Below are 21,433 nucleotides of genomic sequence, written 5' to 3'. Positions count from 1 at the left end.
CATTTCGGGATAGCACATGGTTCAGTTTCAAATCTATTACAAAGGGTTTGTCTGTTTTAAATGTGATACAATTCAAGGAGTTCATATGACACTCCTGTGTCAAGGGGGGTGTCGAAAATTCAGGGGGCATAGCACGTCAAACTATGGTTTAATGATTCATTTTGAATGTTGGGATCGTTTTCAAAACACGGGTGCTTATCTTTGAAATTGGGTGGTTGTCAGAGTCACTGACGGCGAAGATTTTGCGTTAAGCATAGGTTTTTATATGTTTTTAGATGTGTGCCGCATATGCCATTTCGTCACTGTGCATGTTGTGATTGATTCATGTTGTTTTGAATGGTAATTATGCAGTATAGGCCAAGATATGATTTGTTTATGTTTAAAATGATTTACTTACATTTGTTTTGTAGTTTATTTAGTCAATAGATCATGTAAGGTTAATGATATTAATGTAGTGTTTGTATCGGCTTATACTGGCAGAAGTTTGTCTTAGTTTATGAGTAAGGTCAATGATAGTATTGTTTGAGTAATGTTTCGTTATATTTTGTTTATTTGTGCTTAGGTGAGCGTGTGTTTTTCCTTATTTTACTATGTAATAGGCTGTTTGTCTTTCCAGGGGGGTCAGGTGGAAATATGGTTTGTGTGGTTTATCGGACAGGGGTCTGGACTCTGAATATCGTTTTATTATTTAAGGGACCAGTCATGTTAATTATTGGTTGTCTGGGCACCTCTGTAAGTCCTGGCATAAGGATGCCAGGAGGGGGGTTTTCTGTTGTGTATTGGCGCCCAGACATATAGGCATTATACAGTAGGCATATAGATATATAGATAAATAGAGGTGGAGACACACTCTGGGATAGATATGTGAAGAGACCCAGTAATTTGACTGCCTCCAACTAAAACAGCGGGAGGAACTCAAAGTGGGTATGCAGAAGAGACCATGACCACCCCCTGCCCTAGGCTTCTCCCCTTTGGAGAGACAGAGAGAGCCGTTCATCTTTAGTATGTTATAATTGTTTGATCAAGTCATGAGTATACATAATAATACACCTGTATTTGCATACACAAACACAATGTCATATGGAGTATGTGCTGCACAGGTGAGAGACTTTACATTGAGATATATGGAGTTATATTCCAGGAGGCCTGAACACAGAGGGTCTATTATGGCCAGGGTCATACAGGTCAGAGAGCCGGAGGAGATGAGGACAAAGCTGAGTTTGGGCGAGGTGATTTATTGATAGTGACTCAGACAGTTTAGACCCATAAAATAAGGGGTCAGCACCAGGGCATGAGAGAGCAGAAGGTACCAGAAGGTAACCTGGGTCATTAGCAACTAGAAGCACACACACCTCTGTCACACAGTAACACCAATGAAAGTCTACTCACATGCACGTACATGCACTAACTGGAACTGGACAATTGAATGTATATGTGAGCGGAGCATCATGGTGAGAACTCACTTGCAAGGATGCATTCCGCCTTGTATGTCACATGTTTTGGCTAATCCGAATAAACTTGTATACTATTTGAAAGAAAGAGATGTGCCTGGATTCTCGATATGTTCTACTGACACCTGCAAGGTATATTCTCCACCATTATGGCATTATCCATATTTAATTTACTACAATTGCATGGCAAACAAACATGGAGGATGAGGAAAGCAGTCCAGGCAGGAAGCAGGCAGAAGAGCAGGCAGTAGAATATACCGTAGGTGAGCTGGGTTCTGGAGGAGAGGAGAAGAGCTTGAGTTTGCAGAAAACACAGGAGCAGATACTAGGAAATATAACTAGACTATAACTTCACTAGAACATAACACTGGCTAGAATCAAGCTATAGTACTACCATGAAAGGTTGAACAATGATCTGACGATGAGTGGAGTGAAGACCAGGGTATAAATACTGTCAGGGCTGAAGAGTTGATGGCCGGCAGGTGTGTCAATTGAGTGCGATGAGGTGACCACAGACAGGTGTGCCAAGGCTGGAAGCTGGGTGGAAGGGCGACGCCCACACATAGCCACAGTATGGCAACACAGAGCCCCATACTGTGACAGATAGTAATTTCGGAACGATGAACCTTCTGACTAATGACACGGCACCCTCTTAACGCCCCCTTCCCACCCCCCCTACTGTGGTAATCTGGTTCTCCGAATAGGAGAGAGAGACTGATTTCCCTTTAGAACTGAAGAGGAACTCAACTGGGACTTTTCAAGTCACCAATTTAAATGCGTTTGTTATTCTTCATGAATGTTCAAAGCTGTTTATTTTCTGCAGTTTAATTTAAAAAAAAATAGTTAACCTTTAATCCATGTTTCCGACTCTCATTTCATTGGTTTTCACTCACTCATTGAGCTCCTCATCCGAATCTGGTACATTTTCTGGTTTATACGCGGTCAATTTATTCATCTTTATACCCACCTTTATCATTAGTTATCCTTGCGCAACTTGCTACAAAAACACTGACTGATTTTACTGTTAACAATTTGCAAGAACTGATTGTGTCCAGTTAGCTCGGCAGGTAGAGCTCTTGCCTTTGGGACACAACGTCATGAATTCAAATCCGGGTTACTGCCAACTCTGTGTATGAGTCTTCAAGAACCCTGCCCCCCACTATAGAAACAACAACCCTGTCTGAACAGAAACTAATAGTTTTCATAATCCTCTTGGGGGCCCGTCCATGGTTTAGCCAGGGGAGGGCGGTGTTGGACAGTGTCTTGACTGTCTTCAGTGCGGTTGGGTGAAATTCCCCGAAAATCCTCATTTTCCATTTTCCATTTTCCGCAATTTCCATTTCCACAATTTCCGCAATTACCATTTCCGCAATTTCCGCAATTACCATTTCCGCAATTTCCGCAATTTCCATTTCCGCATTTCCGCAATTTCCGCAATTTCCATTTCCGCAATTTCCGCAATTACAATTTCCGCAATTTCCGCAATTTCCATTTCCGCACTTTCCATTTCCATTTCCAACTATTAATGGCAGCTGGGTTTCATCATTCAAATAAAATAGAATTCTGTCCGTTTAGCTATAAAATTATGTCAGGGAATAGGGATACACAGTATATGTCTTTCATTTGCATTGCATCTCCCCCCCCCCCCCACCCAAGCTTTTATTTTCGTTCGAGTAATAGTACAACTCTAATAGTATTACTTATAATAATGTAATTAAAGATAACTTAATTCAGATTTATTTATTTTTATTTCATTTTCCAGATTTTTTTTCTTCTTTTTTTTAGATTTTCATTGGTGGGCCAGTCATAATGGTCCCACGGGTCTGATGTGGGCCTGAGGTTGAGGTTGAGTATCACTGCTCTACGTCACTGCCTGTCACAATTCCACGTCTTCTTTTTCTCAAGTTTAGTCTTCCATGTTTCTATGGCTTATTGTGCATATTATTCTTATTGCTTATTGCCTTCCTGCTTGGTCCTGCCTTATCGCTGCTTGCAGCGATTCTTTTTTTTCTAGTTTTTACCGTATTACTGTGGGAGAGTGCAATCATCCAATCCACTAAGCAACTCAAAGCAAGGGTTGAATACCAACCATTTGTCATTTTGGCACATTTTTGGGGACGTTACACTAGTGGTGGAAAAAGTACTCAATTGTTTTACTTAGGTAAAAGTACCAATACTGCAATTTAGAACTACTTCGTTACAAGTAAAAGTACGAAATTGAAAATGTATTTGAGTAAAAGTACAAAAGTATCGGCATCAAAATGTACTTAAAGTACTAAAAGTACTCATATTGCAGAATGTCCCATTTCACAAGTTCAAAATGTGTACAAAATCTATTGAAAATAGCCGGTCTAGTTGCGACGCATTGTGAGCTTGTAGATCGGCTATTTTCAAATGGCCGAAATGTATAGGGTTGAAGTGGTTAATGTATGTTTTCTGATCAAAATTAAAATCCCCAACGTAACTAGTAACTAAAGTTTTCAAATAATTGTAGTGGAGTAAAAGTACAAATGTTCTGAAGTAAAAGTACTGGAAGTTGGAAATACTAAAGTACAAATACCTCAACATTGGGTTCAGTGATTCTTGCGGAACTCGACTTCGTCTCGTTCCTTACCGCATCACTGTCGTGTAATATTGCTTAATTATTAACCATTTAGGTTTACTTTATTTATTTTTATTTTTATGTTTTCATAGAATGTTACTGTTTTGATGTTTGATTTGAAATGTATTCATGTGTTTTATTACATGCCAAATGGGAGGCACTACCACAATTATTTTACTCATTTAATATCAGTTAACAAATGTACACATGCATTTTTAATGCTTTTTTTTTTTTTAGGTTCTATATGACCTCAATTACCCCCAAACAACCTGAACTTTGAACATTCAGTGGATTTTCTGTGGTCTGGGGGTTTTCTCTGTGTGTTCTGAAACCTTTTGAGCTGCAGTGGGAAAAGCTTGCCAGCAGAGCACTTGTTGAGGCTAATTATTCAGACAAACCCAGACCACAGAAAATCCACTGAATGTTCAAAGTTCAGGGTGCAAGGGGGAAAAAAAGGGAAACAAAATCCTTTAAGGATTTTATCCTTTAAGAATAATTATCATGACAAAGATCTGGACTGGATTAATTGTGGCATAGGAGCGTAATTAATTTAATCCCTGTTGGGTTGCACATGGTTTGTTAAACTCCATCTGTTATTGTGAGTGTGGGCCACTATGTCCACACTCACTCCAGAGGGTCACTATATTTCCACACTCACTCCAGAGGGTCACTATATTTCCACACTCACTCCAGAGGGCCACTATATTTCCACACTCACTCCAGACTCCAGAGGGCCACTATATGATATGATATAGTACTTTATTGTCAGTTCACACTGAAATGTGTCTTGCGACACAGCAGCCAGGTGTACACATTTGACATAACACAAAGAACAAGACAATTTACATACATAAAGACATGAAGACAAGAGCAATATCCACCGCTTAGATTATGCTGTGGCTACTACATCTCCTGATTAAGCCTCAAGGTCGACTGGCGGACAAAGGACCTCTTTAGTCTGAATTTATTGTATGCTGGTACACCATATCTCCTTCCTGAAGGTAGCAACCTATATTCTCCATACAACACATGCTTAGTATTAGAGGTGATATTCCTTGCTAACCTTAGGATGCTGTTATCATACATGGATGTATAAAGTTTCTGAAGTTGTTGTCCAACAATCTTTGAACAAATGTTCAGTTGTTGCAGCAGTTGTGACTTTAGGGCTGCAGACAAACATCCATACCAGGTGGTACTACAGTACTGAAGAACACTCATAATAACAGAAGTGAAAAACAAAAGAAGAATCCGTCTACTAGCACTGAAGGATCTTAGACGGCGAAGGAAGTAGATTCTTTGCTTTGTTTTCTTACACACTGAATCAATCTGATCTTTCCATGACAATAGATGGTCTATTACTACTCCTAGGTATTTGTACGAACATACCTGGTTGATCGGTTCACCATGAATAGCAATGGGGGATCTGTGTATCTCTGGTGGTGTAGCAAAAACAATCTCTTCTGTCTTTTTTGTGTTAATGATGAGAGCGTTGTTATCACTCCATTCAACCACCTTATTTACTCTGTGTTGGTGCAGTCCAGGATCACTGGAACTATCTAGGAGAGAAATCAAAACTGTATCATCTGAGTATTTTAGAATGTATTGGTCTGGTGTGTCAGTGCGACATTCAGGGTGAAAAGTACAGCTGAGCTCACACACCCCTGGGGAGCACCAACATTATTAGTAGTTAATGCTGATGAGAGGGTTGTGTTCACTTTCACCCTCTGTACGCTGTTAGCAAGAAAAGAAGCATACAAGTGAATTAAGTATGGATTCAGTTCCAACTGTACCATTTTTGACACTAGTATATCAGACTGTATTGTATTGAAAGCTGAAGAAAAGTCTAAGAATAGCACTCTCGCATGATTCTTACTTGACTTATCTAGGTGTTTTGTAATTAAGTGGACCAGTGTCACAACCGCATCCTCTGTACCACATCCCTTTTTATAGGCAAACTGACTGGGGTCAAATTTATCTTTGGTTATACTAACAAGATGTTGTAACACTATTCTTTCAAGTGATTTCATAATCACTGAAGTGAGAGCTATGGGTCTATAATCCTTATGTTCTTTTGGACATTGGATTTTGGGTAGTGGTTTTATGTGTGAGGTTTTCCAAGACAAAGAAGGGAATTGTGTGTGTGTGTACTGTCTACAGAGGTTTGGAATATTGGTTGCCACACTGGAGCCAGCTCAGATGAAAAGTTTTTGAGGAGAAAAGCACTGCATTCATCTGGCCCATTAGCTTTCCTTGTGTTGAGTACACTAAAACACTTTCCTTGTATCCTCTTCAGTGATGGTAATTCTGTCTGAGGGGGCAGGTGTTACAGCCTTCAGTATTTCAGTACACTTTGAGGAATTGTCCAATGATTCAAATCTGGCGAAAAGGGTATTTAGGCCATTAGAAAAGAGTTAATTTTCGGTCACAATAGGTTTTGTTGGGGTTGACATTCCTGTCATAGATTTCATAGTATCCCATGCCTTTTTGTGATCATTGGCATTAAACTCATCCTCCAGACGCTGTCTATGTGCCAATTTTGCCTGCCTCATTTTAGTTTTTAACTTTTTTTCTATAGCAGTGGTTCGGTAACCTGACGCTGCCAGATCCAAAAAGCTTGCTACACAAATTTGTTTCACAGCTTATTTGGATCTGGGATCGCGGAAGCAAATTCGATGACGGGGCTGTTCCTTTTTTTCAAGATACATGGTAGATGATTGGACGGGAGCGTCTGTCTATCACCGTGTGGGCGTGCAAACACAACCAATCATATCGACGTGTCTATATACCGTCACATCCGCATCCCGCCTTTAGCTCACGCTGATTGGTTCGGTACGAAGCAGATCTGACTCAGGGCTCAACTCCGTCAGAGATCCCAGATGAGTGTTGTGTTGGGGAATATGTTTCCGCAATACCGCCCTCATCTGGCAGCGTCAGGTTAGTGGTTCGGTGGTTTGGCAGCAGATTTTTGTTTTAGTCATAGTCTCTTGAATAGTTTAAATTTAGTTTTAGTCACATTTTAGTCACTTGGAATGTTTTACTGTTAGTCTAGTTTTAGTCGACTAAATATCATAAGATTTTAATCGACTAAATCTACAGTTAATTTAGTCTAATAAAATGTATTTTGGCAGGCCTTGATGCCGTCGTAATGCCATGTTTTTACACTTGCTGAAAATAGCCGATCTACAACGCGTCACGCTGCGACGCGTTGTGAGCTTGTAGATCTGCTATTTTCAGCATGCAACCATGTGTAAAATGACTTGATCTCTTGTCCACTAGTCCCTTCCTAACATCTTAGTCTAGTTTTTATTTGTTGACAGTATATTTGGTCATAGTTTATAGTCGTCATAGCTTAGTTTTCATTTAGTTCTCGTCAGTGGAAAAAAGGTAGCCGACGGACATTTCTCGCCTCGGTTTTAGTCGACGAAATGCAAACAACCCGAGTCCATTTACGAGCTCCATTCCAGTCCCTCGGTGACACACTTGCCATACGACTCCCGGTCCAGGTAGAGCACGGCGCACACCTGCGTGAGCCTGCAGTCTCCCTCGCACGGCTCACTGCTGTCGTAGCTCACCATGAAGTGGCGGAAGTACGCGTCAAAGTGCTTGGTCTGTGGCAGCCGGAGGCTCAGCGCCAGCTGCAGGAGGCTCTCTGGCGCGAGGTCCGCCAGTCCGAAAGCTTCGGTCATGACGTACTCCAGCCTCCAGGCGGGAGTCTGCTTCTCGTTGGCCTCCGTCAGATTGAGGAAGTACTGCCAGATGTCCTTCGGGGGGAGATAAGACGAGACACCTATTCATACTAGTTCATGCTTTCCTTTCATCCATTTTGAACTTTTTCTTCGTATAACTGGCATTCACTTATGCTCATTATTAAGTAACATGGCACACATTTCCGCCTACCAGTAGACAGGTTTGGTAATTTCAAGCAACATTTAAATTTTCGACGTCTGACGTCAATATCGGTAGAGGGCGCTAATCCACGGGTTCACGTACTTTTTATTTGCATTGTAATCCCCATAGGGGGGGGGGGGGGGGGGGGGGGGTTTAGATCGCCTCAAATAAGAACTGTGTTTGAAAAATAAACAAAGCATCCAGGCCGCTTCACTCATATGGAAATGAAGAATCAACTGACTGAGAGAAAACGCTAATGTCACTGCTGCTGAATTAGTTACATTTTCAGTAGAAACAGACTGTATGAGGGACTTTTTGGACCACAACGCTTATATGAAACGACTTTAAGATGAGCCCCATGTTATTCTCCATAGAGAAATTACTTCCGTAAACCAGGGGAATCGAGGTGGACGAGCTCTATAGAAAGTCAGCGGTTTCTCCATTAGCTTTGATTCCCCATCGATGATGTCACTGGTATAGGCGGGTTTCTGAACTGTCCCTCCTCTGAGACACAGTGAGTGAGAATTAGCATTAGTGAGGTCCAAGTATGTGACGATAGGTTGAAAATGGGCGAAGTTGGTCCCTTAATAAAATCACCATCCTTAAAAAGGTTGATGTCCCCAGAATACATGTAAACGTGTGACGTGTGTGCGTGCTTACCTTCACAGTGTAGTGGAGGGGGTCGTGTGTGTGTGTGTGTGTGTGTGCGTGCGTGCCTTCACAGTGTAGTGCAGGGGGTCATAGTGTGTGTGTGTGTGTGTGTGTATGCGTGCGTGGCTGCGAGCGTGCGTGCGTACCTTCACAGTGTAGTGCAGGGGGTCATAGTGTGTGTGTGTGTGTGTGTGTATGCGTGCGTGGCTGCGAGCGTGCGTGCGTACCTTCACAGTGTAGTGCAGGGGGTCATAGTGTGTGTGTGTGTGTGTGTATGCGTGCGTACCTTCAGTGTAGTGCAGGGGGTCATAGTGTGTGTGTGTGTGTATGCGTGCGTACCTTCACAGTGTAGTGCAGGGGGTCATAGTGTGTGTGTGTGTGCGTGCGTACCTTCACAGTGTAGTGCAGGGGGTCATAGTGTGTGTGTGTGTGTGTATGCGTGCGTACCTTCACAGTGTAGTGCAGGGGGTCATAGTGTGTGTGTGTGTGTATGCGTGCGTACCTTCACAGTGTAGTGCAGGGGGTCATAGTGTGTGTGTGTGTGCGTGCGTACCTTCACAGTGTAGTGCAGGGGGTCATAGTGTGTGTGTGTGTGTGTGTGCGTGCGTACCTTCACAGTGTAGTGCAGGGGGTCATAGTGTGTGTGTGTGCGTGCGTACCTTCACAGTGTAGTGCAGGGGGTCATAGTGGTACATGCGGAAGGAGGGGTTGTTGGAGTAAGGCTCCCACACACTCCTGATGGGCGTGACGGCCGGGGACACGAACAGAGAGCCCACCGCCTTACCTGCAACACAACCAAAGGGGGCGTAGTGGAGCAGGGGTAGAACAGCCAGATGGGAAAACTGTGAGGTTCCCAGTTCGATCCCGGGCTCCCCCAGAGTTAGTGTGTGTGTGCGTGTGTGTGTGTGTGTGTGTGTGTGTGTGAATGTGTGTACTGCACGATCTATGTAAGGCGCTCTGGATAAAAGCACTATATAAATGGATCCCATCATTTATTTAACAAAAGCATGAGAACAAAGTGGGGGTATGTATACGTCTGTCAGTGTCGATTTTGATTTAGTCATAGTCTTTTGAATAAAACTGTATTTTAGTTTCCGTCATATTTTAGTCACCTGAAATGTTTTAGTGTTAGTCGACTAAATATCATGAGGTCAGAGTTGATTTAGTCGACAAAAATGTGATAATTACACTTGGTTGCGTGCTGGAAGTAGAGAAATCGACAAGCTCACGACCCGTCACACTGCGACACATTGCGAGCTTGTAGATCTGCTATTTTCAGCATGTGTGTAAAATGACCTGTCTTTTAGTTCTACTGGATCTCTTCAACACTTGTCAATATATTTAGTCATAGTTGTAGTCTCATCATAGCTTTTTTTTTAAATTGTGTTTGTATTCGGTGAACGAATACCTTTCGTCATAGCTTTAGCTAAAGCGCCCAATTAGGCTATCCAACGTTGTAGCTGCGGACAGAGGAACTGCAGCACTTTCACGGAGGAGGTGGACGGACGTTCATGACGGTCATGTATGTACGTTTGAGGTCCGGCGGGCTTAATAACTTCCCGCTCACTCGAGCCGTTGAGTTATATAATTGCACTTCCGGCAGTCTTTCCCGGGTGCTTCAAAACGCCACTGAGCAACTTCTATTGAAATGAATAGCGTGTCCTGAGTCCACTGCTGTTCACTTTGATGACCCATGACTGCTGTGCCAGGTTCAGTACCAATCATATGGTGAAGTACGCGGACGACACCACACTTGTGGGCCTCATCAAGGACGACAACGAGACGGCCTACAGGGAAGAAGTGAGACAGCTAGTGGGCTGGTGCAACACACACAACCTGGTCCTGAATGTCAACAAGACAAAAGAGGTCATTGTTGACTTCAGAAAGAACCAGCGCAGCCACTCACCACTCCTCATAGAGGACACTGCAGTGGATGTAGTGAGCAGCACTAAGTTCCCATGGGGGTACAGATCACAGACAGTCTGTCATGGTCCTCTAACACGTCCTCTCTTGTGAAGAGAGCCCAAAAAACGGCTGTTCTTTCTGCGCCGGATGAGAAGAGCCCAACTCCCCCCGCTCCCATCCTCACTACTTTCTACAGGGGAACTATAGAGAGCATCCTGACAAACTGCATCTCTGTCTGGTCTGGAAGCTGCAATGAAGCAGACTGGAAAACAGTTCAGAGAGTATAGTGAGGACAGCGGACTGCCTTCCATCAAGGACATTGCACACAACCGCTGTCTGTCTAGGGCCAACAACATCAGGAATGACCCCACCCACCCACCCACCCACACCAGGGACTGTTCACTCTGTTGAATGACCCCACCCACCCACACCAGGGACTGTTCACTCTGTTGAATGACCCCACCCACCCACACCAGGGACTGTTCACTCTGTTGAATGACCCCACCCACCCACACCAGGGACTGTTCACTCTGTTGAATGACCCCACCCACCCACACCAGGGACTGTTCACTCTGTTGAATGACCCCACCCACCCACACCAGGGACTGTTCACTCTGTTGAATGACCCCACCCACCCACACCATGGACTGTTCACTCTGTTGAATGACCCCACCCACCCACACCAGGGACTGTTCACTCTGTTGAATGACCCCACCCACCCACACCAGGGACTGTTCACTCTGTTGAATGACCCCACCCACCCACACCATGGACTGTTCACTCTGTTGTCCTTCTGGCAGAAGGTATCCAAGCATTGGAAGTAAAACAGCAAGATTTTCCAAGAGCTTTTTCCCCCAAAGCCATCAGACTTTTGAACAAGTGCAATATCCCCTAACCTTTAACCCCCTATATGCTGCTATTAAGGACTCCTGTTGTGCAATATCTGTCTCTCAATGAACTAATGGTGCTTTTTCATTTATTTTAATTTATTGGTTTTTAAGTGGATTTTAGATTTTAATAGTATTTTAGCTCTCTTTCAACTAGCATACTAAAAGCCAGTGAAACGACATTTCGTTCTCTTATGCATTTTATGTATCTGCTGAATGACAATAAAGCTATCCATCTATCTATCTATCTATCTATCTATCAAGACCGCTCCGCAAACCGTTCGCTCCGGTTCGGGTCTCTCTATCCTTTTATTATTACCGTACTCTATGGTTTTAGCCCAACAGAATCAACGTGCGTGCGTGCGTTACCTCCGTGGTCAAGCAGCACCATGACGCTGTCTCGGTGGGTGTGGCCATAGAAGTGTCCGCTGACCACGTGGCTGTAGTTCCTGTAGATGGCCACGAGTCTCTGGTTGTAAGTCTCCCTGACGGCCGTGGTGTTCCTGGCGTAGGGCAGGTACCCCACTGGAACATGACCTATGATATACACCTATGCCACAATGTTTTTTTACTTCATTACGAGTATCAATGCTAAAATATAGAACTATACTCTGTTACAAGTGTTCTGTTACACTCAAAGAGTCTAAAGAAATATACAAAAAAGGTAGGAGTGGAATTAAGCAATATTACACGTCGAGAGGGGGGGTGGTTTAACGTCGGCGTGCATGAATGACGTTAAACCCTGTGTTGTGCAGTGTCCAGGGTTCTTATTATCATGGCTGGAGTGTCCAGGAGGGTACAGGCTTTAATCCTGACCGCAACCACGACGCAACGCATGTCGGACCAATCCATGTCGGGAGCGACGGGTGTTTTCCGCATGTCGGACCTTTGGCGTGTCGGATAAGCGTGCGCACCCCGTCCAGGCCGGGTTCTTACACCTTCTCATGGCTGCGTTCTGCGGTCTCCAGGTTCTTATACCTTCTCATGGCTGCGTTCTGCGGCCTCCAGGGTCGTCTTACCTTCTCATGGCTGCGTTCTGCGGCCTCCAGGGTCGTCTTACCTTTTCGTGGCTGCGTTCTGCGGCCTCCAGGGTCGTCTTACCTTCTCATGGCTGCGTTCTGCGGCCTCCAGGTTCTTATACCTTCTCATGGCTGCGTTCTGCGGCCTCCAGGGTCGTCTTACCTTCTCATGGCTGCGTTCTGCGGCCTCCAGGGTTGTCTTACCTTCTCATGGCTGCGTTCTGCGGCCTCCAGGTTCTTATACCTTCTCATGGCTGCGTTCTGCGGCCTCCAGGGTCGTCTTACCTTCTCATGGCTGCGTTCTGCGGTCTCCAGGGTCGTCTTACCTTCTCATGGCTGCGTTCTGCGGCCTCCAGGGTCGTCTTACCTTCTCATGGCTGCGATCTGCGGTCTCCAGGGTCGTCTTACCTTCTCATGGCTGCGATCTGCGGTCTCCAGGGTGCTCTGCAGCCACTGGAACTGCCCTGCAGGGTCACTCATGTTGACGGTGATCCGGTCAGGACTGTAGTACAGGATGGTGTTCACACTGACCACGCGCAGACCCGGCCGGACCAGCTGAGAGTAGAAGCCACCTGCACGCACGCACGCACACACGCACACACACACACACACACACACACACACACAGTACACACACGTCTGAAGCTGCACACACGCCCACACGTGCTGCACCCCCCGCCCCCCCCCCCAAATGCTGATCACAGTGACCTGCAATAAGAAATTAATATCTACATTGCCAATCACCGTATGTGCCACCGAAGAATTATTACAAATGTCTCAATAAAATCAACTACTAGTGCTAACAATAGTCCACTGTGCTTATACCTTCTCTCAGCGTCAGCAAGGCCTCGGGTTGCAGCCAGCGTCCCCACAGCTTGGCGGCCGCCTGGTAGATGCTGTTAGTGCCGGTCGGCATCTGATCCTGACGTCAGAAGGTGGAAATGGGGGGTGCAGTACTTCGTTTAGACACTACTTAGTTTAGACTAGTCATTGGTTAGACCAGTCATTAGTCCTACAACTACAGCCTATCTCAAACCCTGCACCTCCCACGGGGCAGCACGCCTAAACCTAACCTTTAACCCATGTCTAACCAATGACTATAGTCTAAACTAAGGCCCAGGCCACACTACTTGAAAAACGGATATTTTCGTCCTCGTTTTAGAAAACACCCCTGGCCATACGACAGAGATATCTATGTCCACACACACACACACACAAACGCAGAAACACATTGAACACAGGATAAAATCACTGCAGTAGCAGGTTTAAATTATTATTGAAATTGCAGGCTATATTATATTAGATTTTTATATTTACACTGTGAAGTTTTACTGGAGAAGGGAGAATGTATGCGTTGTGTTCCAACTCGGTTTTCCGCAACACCAATGCGCGGAGAGAGAGAGAGAGAGAGAGTTGCGCCTGCAGCAATGCGATCTTAAATGTTATGTCTCAGGTTGTATTGGTGTAAATATAGTTATGAAAAAATCCGAATGGCTCGAATTGAAATCCGAAATCCGAATGGGTCGAATTGCTCGAATCCACGTGGGTTTTTAAAACGAATATCCGAATCCAATTTTTGGACAATTTCGGCAGCACTAATATACTGTAGCCTAATTAAAAAATGATAGACACTTTACCAAGTCCTGCACAGTAAATAATAGCAGAGTCAGACCTATAGAAGTGTCCACAACCACTTGTGAGCTTGTAGAGTGGCTATATCTTCGAGGTGTATAATAAATGTCACGTGATAATGTAGGCTGATAAAAGTTCAAACGCGCGCATTGTCGGCATGCAGACACAGAGACAAATGCTGATATTTATTACCTAAACAGGAGAGAGCCATGTGCAGCTCTCTCTCTCTCTCTCACTCTCTGCGGTACACAATTAACATATTGTCACTCGATGAAATCACCAGTCCGCACTGGACTATAGAGCGTCGCAGTCCCTCCCCCTTTCAGAACAACGAGTGGCCCAGGAAATGATTTTCCATTCATTTTCTTTATAGGCTTTTCCTAAAGTATTTATTTAACCCATTCTGACCTGAGATCAGATTCATACGAGGTTTCCACTGGACACACACTTGTCTGATTAACCCATTCTGACCTGAGATCAGATTCTAAAAATGTCAGTCGTTCTTTGATTTTTCAAAAATAGCAGATCTACAAGCTCGTAGCGCGCCACTCGGTGACTCAGAATGGGTTAAAGATGGTTACGCCGCAGAAAAAGCCAACTCGGATCGTGACAAATCATGACAATGAACACAATGTTTTGGGCCGATCAAATAATTTATAAGAAGAAAAACAACAAAAAAAGTGTTGTAACCTGCCGTTTTTTCCTACTTTCTAATGATTTGTTTGGCCCAAAACATTGTGTTTATTGTCATGATTTGTCACGATCCGAGTTGGCTTTGTCCGCGGTGTAAACGTCTTTAAATAAATACTTTCTGAAAAGTCTATGAGGAAAATGAACGGCGATTTATTTCCCGGGTCTCTCGAGGGGGCGGGACTGCGACGCTCTATAGCTGATATATTTATTATTGGATGCGGCAGAGCAGAGCCTTTGCTCGCTGCAGTTGATGCAACATTATGATAAGTTTTAAAGTTGTTAACAGTGATATATAAACATGAACAATAGGATAGATATCCGTAGTTTCCATGCAGGCACAAGCTGCATTTCTCACCTAATTATAGTAAAAACAAAGAAATGTGCGTTTAGCAAAAGATCCAGATACAGTATGTACCCCGGAAATAGGAATATGGAAACTAGTCTAACTAGTCAATTAATTCAACACACACACACACACACACACAGCCAAATCAATCTCCTGTTATGGGGGTCATATCTTTTCAAATGGGGATCTGCAGGCAAATAATTATGAATCAATTTGGGTTGTCCTTGATATGAAAATATTTGACAGCCACTGCTCTGCAACCAGGGGGTTTCTCTTCTTGTCTCACTCACTATCGGCGGGGCTGACCTGCATACATTTATATTGCATTTTAGAAATATTTAATCTGTATGCGATACCTAACCTTAACCCATGTCTAACCAATGACTAGTCTAAACTAAGTATGCACCACGTATGGGATGAATAAAGATTGATTGATTGATTGATTACCTGTGGCCAGTAGTCATGGTTTCCCAGTGCAGGGTACACAGCCATGCTGGGGTAGTGGTGTGTGATGGTGTCCGTCATGTTCCTCATCACCTCGATCACCATGTCTGTAGACAGCTCATCTACTGGAACATGAGGAGGACTGTCCCTGCAAAGTGCGTTTTATTTATAATATCAATGCATTGCTCTGTTGACATATTTGACAAAATATCAAAAGATATCAATAGTGTGAAAATAGCTGATTGATTGACATAAACTACTAGTACATTTGTATTTCACAGTAAGCAGAATGGGAAACATTTCAAACAAAAGTACAGGTCAATACAAAAACTGCTACTTGAGGATAGAACCAGAACGAGCACAAAAGGCTAGTTTACATAAGGGTCCTCCATTTTCAATTCATCGGCGATCTAGCAGATCTACAAGCGTAATGATTTTGTACAACATATTGAAAGCTTCAAACGACATCCAAGCGGATATTTTGGGGCCAGGGGGCCGCAGGTTGGGAAACACAGGTCTTTAACCCATTTTGGGGCGGGAACCCCTTTTGGTGTTAGCGTTATGTTATGCTTTAGCCATTGAAAAATAGCAGAGCTTGTCTGCTATTTTTGAAAAACCCTGTGAAAATGCGGCACAAATATTTGAATATATATTCTTTCAGAATACATTTTTTTTATCAGGCCTAAATGGGCAAAAGTAGAGACAAACAAACACAAACCCTGTCCAGATGATGAAGTCAGGCTGCGGTGTGACCTGGGTCATGTGACTGAAGGCCGACTGGATGAGGCGGTACGGCGAGTCGCATAGGAAGTCCCCGTAGGGCCCAGCACCAGTGGCAGCGGCCCCTTTGGAGGATAAACACACCTTGGTGGGGTCTGGAGCCCCCTGGTGGAAGGAGGGGTCCAGGTGCAGGTCTGTGATGTGCCAGAACCTTCCTAGAGAGAGAGAGAGAGAGAGAGAGAGAGAGAGAGAGAGAGAGAGAGAGAGAGAGAGAGAGAGAGAGATAATATCAATATGTCCATACAAGGGCATCAGCGTAACTTGCCCAACACTTCAGATTGATTGATTGAAATATGTATTAACAGTTTGGAGAATTGCAGTACATTTCAAGCACGACTCAATACAACTGTGGACGACGCCATAATAAAGCATTACACTATAGGGTCCACCCTTTTCAATTCATCAGAACATGTAGAGACATGACAAAATATATATACACTACTACTATATAACCAAAAACTGGAAATCATCATAAATCATAGATAACAATCATCATGGATAACAATCAAGCATAGCTAATAGGCCTATTCATTAACTTTAATAGACCTATAGAGAGTATGCACATGCATGATTTTCCCATCAGGACACGCCCCCCCCCCCCCCCCCCCTCATCTAGAGTGGCACAACTTTGAGCAGCATGGAGTGGTGGAGTTTGGAAGCGCTTGTTGGAAATGCACTCAACCGTCCTGCGTACCACCTGGTTCTAAATGTCACAATGCAGGAGGCAGCGAAATGTTGTGTTATTGAAAACAAGCACTTCCAAACTCTGACACTTAGAAAAATAATCAAATGCAGGGCATTTCTTGACAGAAAGTAGCTCATAACGTTTCTACGGTGGATTTTTATGAAACAAAAACTTTGCAAGCTTTGAAGAGGATAATTCAAGCTTTTCGTACAGCTGCAATGTTGGTGAGTTTAACATTGTTTAATGCAATCAGACAGGACTTTAATGCTGGTGAGTTTAACATTGTTTAATGCAATCAGACAGGACTTTTCTGTTTGGATGAATGGGCTGTCAAGGCCAGGAAGTAGTTTTTTTGCCTCTCAGTGGGCGTTCCCGCATAACTTCCAGGTACGATGATGTCACGCGCGCGCCATGCCAAACTGCATGGGGCTAGTGAATCATGGTGTGTGTGTGTGTGATATGAAATGTCCAGTACCTCCCCAGTGCCACCCCAGTGTCTCCCCAGTGTCCGCCAAGTGCCTCCCCAGTGTCTGCCCAGTGGCTGCAGTTTATCCTGCAGTGCCTCCCCAGTGTCTTCCCAGTGCCTGCCCAGTGTCCCCCCCAGTGTCTCCAATAGCAATACAAGAGCAATAATACAAATTAATCTTAATTTATTAATCAAATTAATTACTTATTAATCAAATTAATTACTTATTAATCAAATTAATTACTTATTAATCAAATTAATTCATTAATCAAAAATTTTAAATAGCAGGTGTGATTCTGACCTGGTGCTGTTTGGACTATAAACAGCAGGTGGCCTCTATTGCTTACTCCATGACTACGTGCAGGTAATTCCGAGCCTCAATTCTTACTGAAAAAATAATTATTACATAACTATAAGGAATAATTAAAACCAGTGTTGGGCAAGTTAAGCTACATGTAGCTGACCGAACAATGGGAGCAATTTATAATTGATAACCTTATCGGTCGATTAACCGGTTAGTTTATAAGTGGCGTTTAAAAAAAGAAAAGCTGTGAATCTTCACTTCCCCCAAAATAATACAAAAGGCATATTATATTATATATATTATTATATATATATATATATATATATATATATATAGGGATGTCACAATCTCCTTAACAAAGCAAAAAGGGTGAAGTGTCCCTTTAACAACCTGTAGTCCGTAATCATCACTGGCAAATTCTAGATGTTTTTTTCTTTTTTTTTTTACATAATTATATGCAATTATAATATTGTCATTTTGATCCAAATACTCAATGTCCTCCTCCAGGTTTTAGTCAGAATATTTACTATTTAAACATTAGGAGTCGACAGTGGTTCTCTAACATTATTATTAACGACCCCCATTACTCTGAGAGTGTACAAATGGAACCGAATTGAGGGTTATTTGGTTCCATTTGTACACTCTCAGAGTTACCTGTAAAGGTAATTTAGGGATATGGCTCTATGCGTTTCTGATAATATATTATTCTCCGCTCGTGTGCGTCCCTACGTTCCTGCCTCTGATCTGCTTTGTCTCAGCTAGCCAAAACGGTCAAATACTTAACGGCTTCTGCGCCAAATGAAATTTCTCTCACGTTTCCGTCTCCTATAGCCGATTTATGCTTCTTTTGAAACATCTCACCACCACGTAGGCCGCAGCACGGCCTGCACGGAGGGTATGTACATCTGTCTACCATAGCGCGTGGAATAAATGCATAGGGACCCTACGTAAAGTAACTTTAAACTTTAAATTTCAGAAAACTTTATGGAGGGGCTAAGAGGGGCTACCTATGGAATGAAATGAGAGAGAGAAGCAGGAAATGCCATCTGGTCAAAGCAGGTCACTGCCTTTTTATTGATCAAAACATATGAATAGAATGGAACAGTGTAACCATGCCTTATTGATTAAAAAAAAAGGACATTTGCATGTAATTGTAAAGTGCTACGAGCAGATTGTAATGTAATGTACGAATGTTGATTGTTGTATTTATTGATGGGGAAGGGGTGAGAGCAATTATATGATTCTTCTCACTTTTGAATATGCAATCTTTGTACTGTTATTCGTATTCTTATTCGTATTAGCATATCTTTGTTTTAAAGTTGCCTTATTCAAAAGAAACATTTCAAATCAAATCAAGACATTTTAACTGAGATATGGATCAGATGTAATAAGTTATATATAGTTCAACTCACCAATGGTTGACGAAGAAGGGTGCAGGTTTTTTGGAGTGGTTGGTGCTGCACCCACGGCGAGTGGACAGACACCCAGCAGCAGTGTACTAACCCAAAACACAACACTACACATTCCTGCTGCCAGGTGTAGTAGCAGCTCCATTTAAAAGCTTAATTAAACCCGTTGATGAAGATGTGGTGCAGAGCGTCGGAGCTATACTATAGCTGCTATGTGATACCAACACTTTTTACATAGAACGATCATCATCACACAAAGATCAACAGGAAGGCTGCGTGTTTACTTTAGTTCACCGTGCAAGCGGGTTAATCATAGGGTTAAATCCAGCCTTGCGGAAATTAGCCGATCTACAAGCTCACAACGTGTCGCCGACGGAACGCGTTGTGAGCTTGTAGATCGCAGCACTTCCTCTGCCGTCCGTACCGTACGTAAATAAAACCTCCCAGTGTGGCAATGTTGCCAGTTCTTGCGTGAGAAACAAGCAACCGGGTCTATGAAAACAAGCCAAAAGAGGCGCCTTTCATTGAAGACCTAAAAGGAGGAACAGGAGCCCTCGTACAAGGTTTCTTCGACTGTGTATGCACCTCCTGGTACCACAGCACCTCAAAGGCCCTTAAAACAAGGCTCCAGACTTCCCAAAACAATCTGGTCAGGTTACTACTTGGCCTCACTCCCCGAACCCACCTCACCCCTGCCCATTTTGACAGGCTGGAATGGCTTAGGGTTGACGAACAGCGCATATTGCAATGGGTCTGGTCCACAAGATTCGCTACTCCACCAAGCTACCATGTAGGCTAGCCTATAACTGTCTAAATACTTCCTTAATGTTAAACCCACAACACCAGAGGGAGTTCAACAAATCATGTGCATCCCAGATTCGGCACAAACAAGGGACTAAATTAATTTCGCTCCTATGCCATCAAATTGCGGAACGCCCTACCAACAGCCATTAAGACATGCGAATCCCTTGACTCCTTCAAAACCACTCTCAAAGGGCACCTCGGACGGCTGCAATTCGAAACTGACCCCCGTAAATTCTGAATCCGCCACACGCCCCTTTTCCCCTTAACTATATTTCCCTTTTTTACCTCCTCTATGATAATTTCCTGTTTTTTTGCTTTATAGAAGTGTATATTTGTACGTCTCTAAATGTTATGATGAATTGAAAATGGTGGACCCTAAACAAGGGTAATATTTTATGGTGCCGTGATTGTGTCCACTCACAGTTGACAGTTTTTGTATTGAGTTGTACTTGAAATGTACTGTAATTCTGCAAACTGTTAATACATACTTCAATTAATCAATCAATTGGATTGATTGAACATAATATTTCACAGTATGTAGAATACTGTGAAAGACCTTAAACATTACAGTAGGCTATAATTAAAAATAAATAATAATAATAATAATAAATAAATCTTGGTCCTGTCATGTGCGCTTGATGAAAATTTTAAAGATTTAGAATAGGCCTATACATATATTTGTAAACATTTTAACAACATGGAGGTCCCTCCATCCCTGGCATAAAATGTTTTCAAATAATGGTTTCAACAAGCCGAGACGCTTATAACAAGAGGACATGGCAACCCGTCACGAAAAACCTGCTAGTTTCTATTTACTGTTCAGTGGCCAAATGGCCAAATGGCCATCCGGTCTAGAGCCCGCCCTACTATATCCGGTCATTTACCCGGACAAACACAAACATAAACGTTTCCGTATGCGCTCCGTAGAGCCGGACGGATCAGGGAGTGGGACCTGCAGAGTGATCTACTCGCGTAGCCAGCTGCCAGACAACTATTCCACAATCTCTAGTCTGGCCACGCGAGACTAATGTAACAGAATAATGGTTTATTATTATGGACAAGAACAAATTAGTACTTAGCACTCTGAATTGTAAAGAAGAAGTAAGAACAGGCCTGAACAATACAGTGAAAGAATTGTCTAACCGTGCAACGGCGTGGTTACAACAGCAGATGGCAGCAATTTATCTGTAATAGAAAGCAAGTCCAGTCCTTTTGTGGGATTGATTGATTGATTGATTGATTGATTGATTGATGAATGGCCCTGGGTACATTTCAAGAAAGTACAGGTCCTCCATTTTCAATTAATCAAGAAAGACATTTAATTAAAGACATACACAACTATGCAAAATGAAATAGAAATAAAAATCATCAACTTTATACACAGAAAAAACGGAATATGTGAACAGTATAGAAAAATAGGGGGGGGTACTTTTTTTACAGGGGCCAGTTTCTAGTTGCAGCGCTCTT

General features: G+C 43.2%; 1 protein-coding gene across 1 annotated transcript; it reads right to left on the bottom strand.

The window, feature by feature from the left end:
• Positions 1-6,996: 6,996 nt before the first annotated feature.
• On the bottom strand, positions 6,997-19,460 carry smpdl3a (sphingomyelin phosphodiesterase acid like 3A). Its single transcript, XM_080790282.1, has 8 exons — positions 19,166-19,460; positions 16,237-16,453; positions 15,522-15,666; positions 13,229-13,325; positions 12,812-12,975; positions 11,754-11,934; positions 9,252-9,376; positions 6,997-7,814 (listed from the first exon to the last, which is right to left on the bottom strand). The coding sequence occupies exons 1-8, from the start codon at positions 19,305-19,307 to the stop codon at positions 7,500-7,502; spliced, it is 1,386 nt and encodes a 461-aa protein (XP_080646408.1). The 5' UTR covers positions 19,308-19,460; the 3' UTR covers positions 6,997-7,499.
• Between the last annotated feature and the right edge of the window lie 1,973 nt (positions 19,461-21,433).

Source organism: Protomyctophum bolini, assembly GCF_963924005.1.
Source record: "Protomyctophum bolini genome assembly, chromosome: 19".
NCBI lineage: Eukaryota > Metazoa > Chordata > Actinopteri > Myctophiformes > Myctophidae > Protomyctophum > Protomyctophum bolini.
This window is presented reverse-complemented; position numbering and strand designations above follow the sequence as displayed.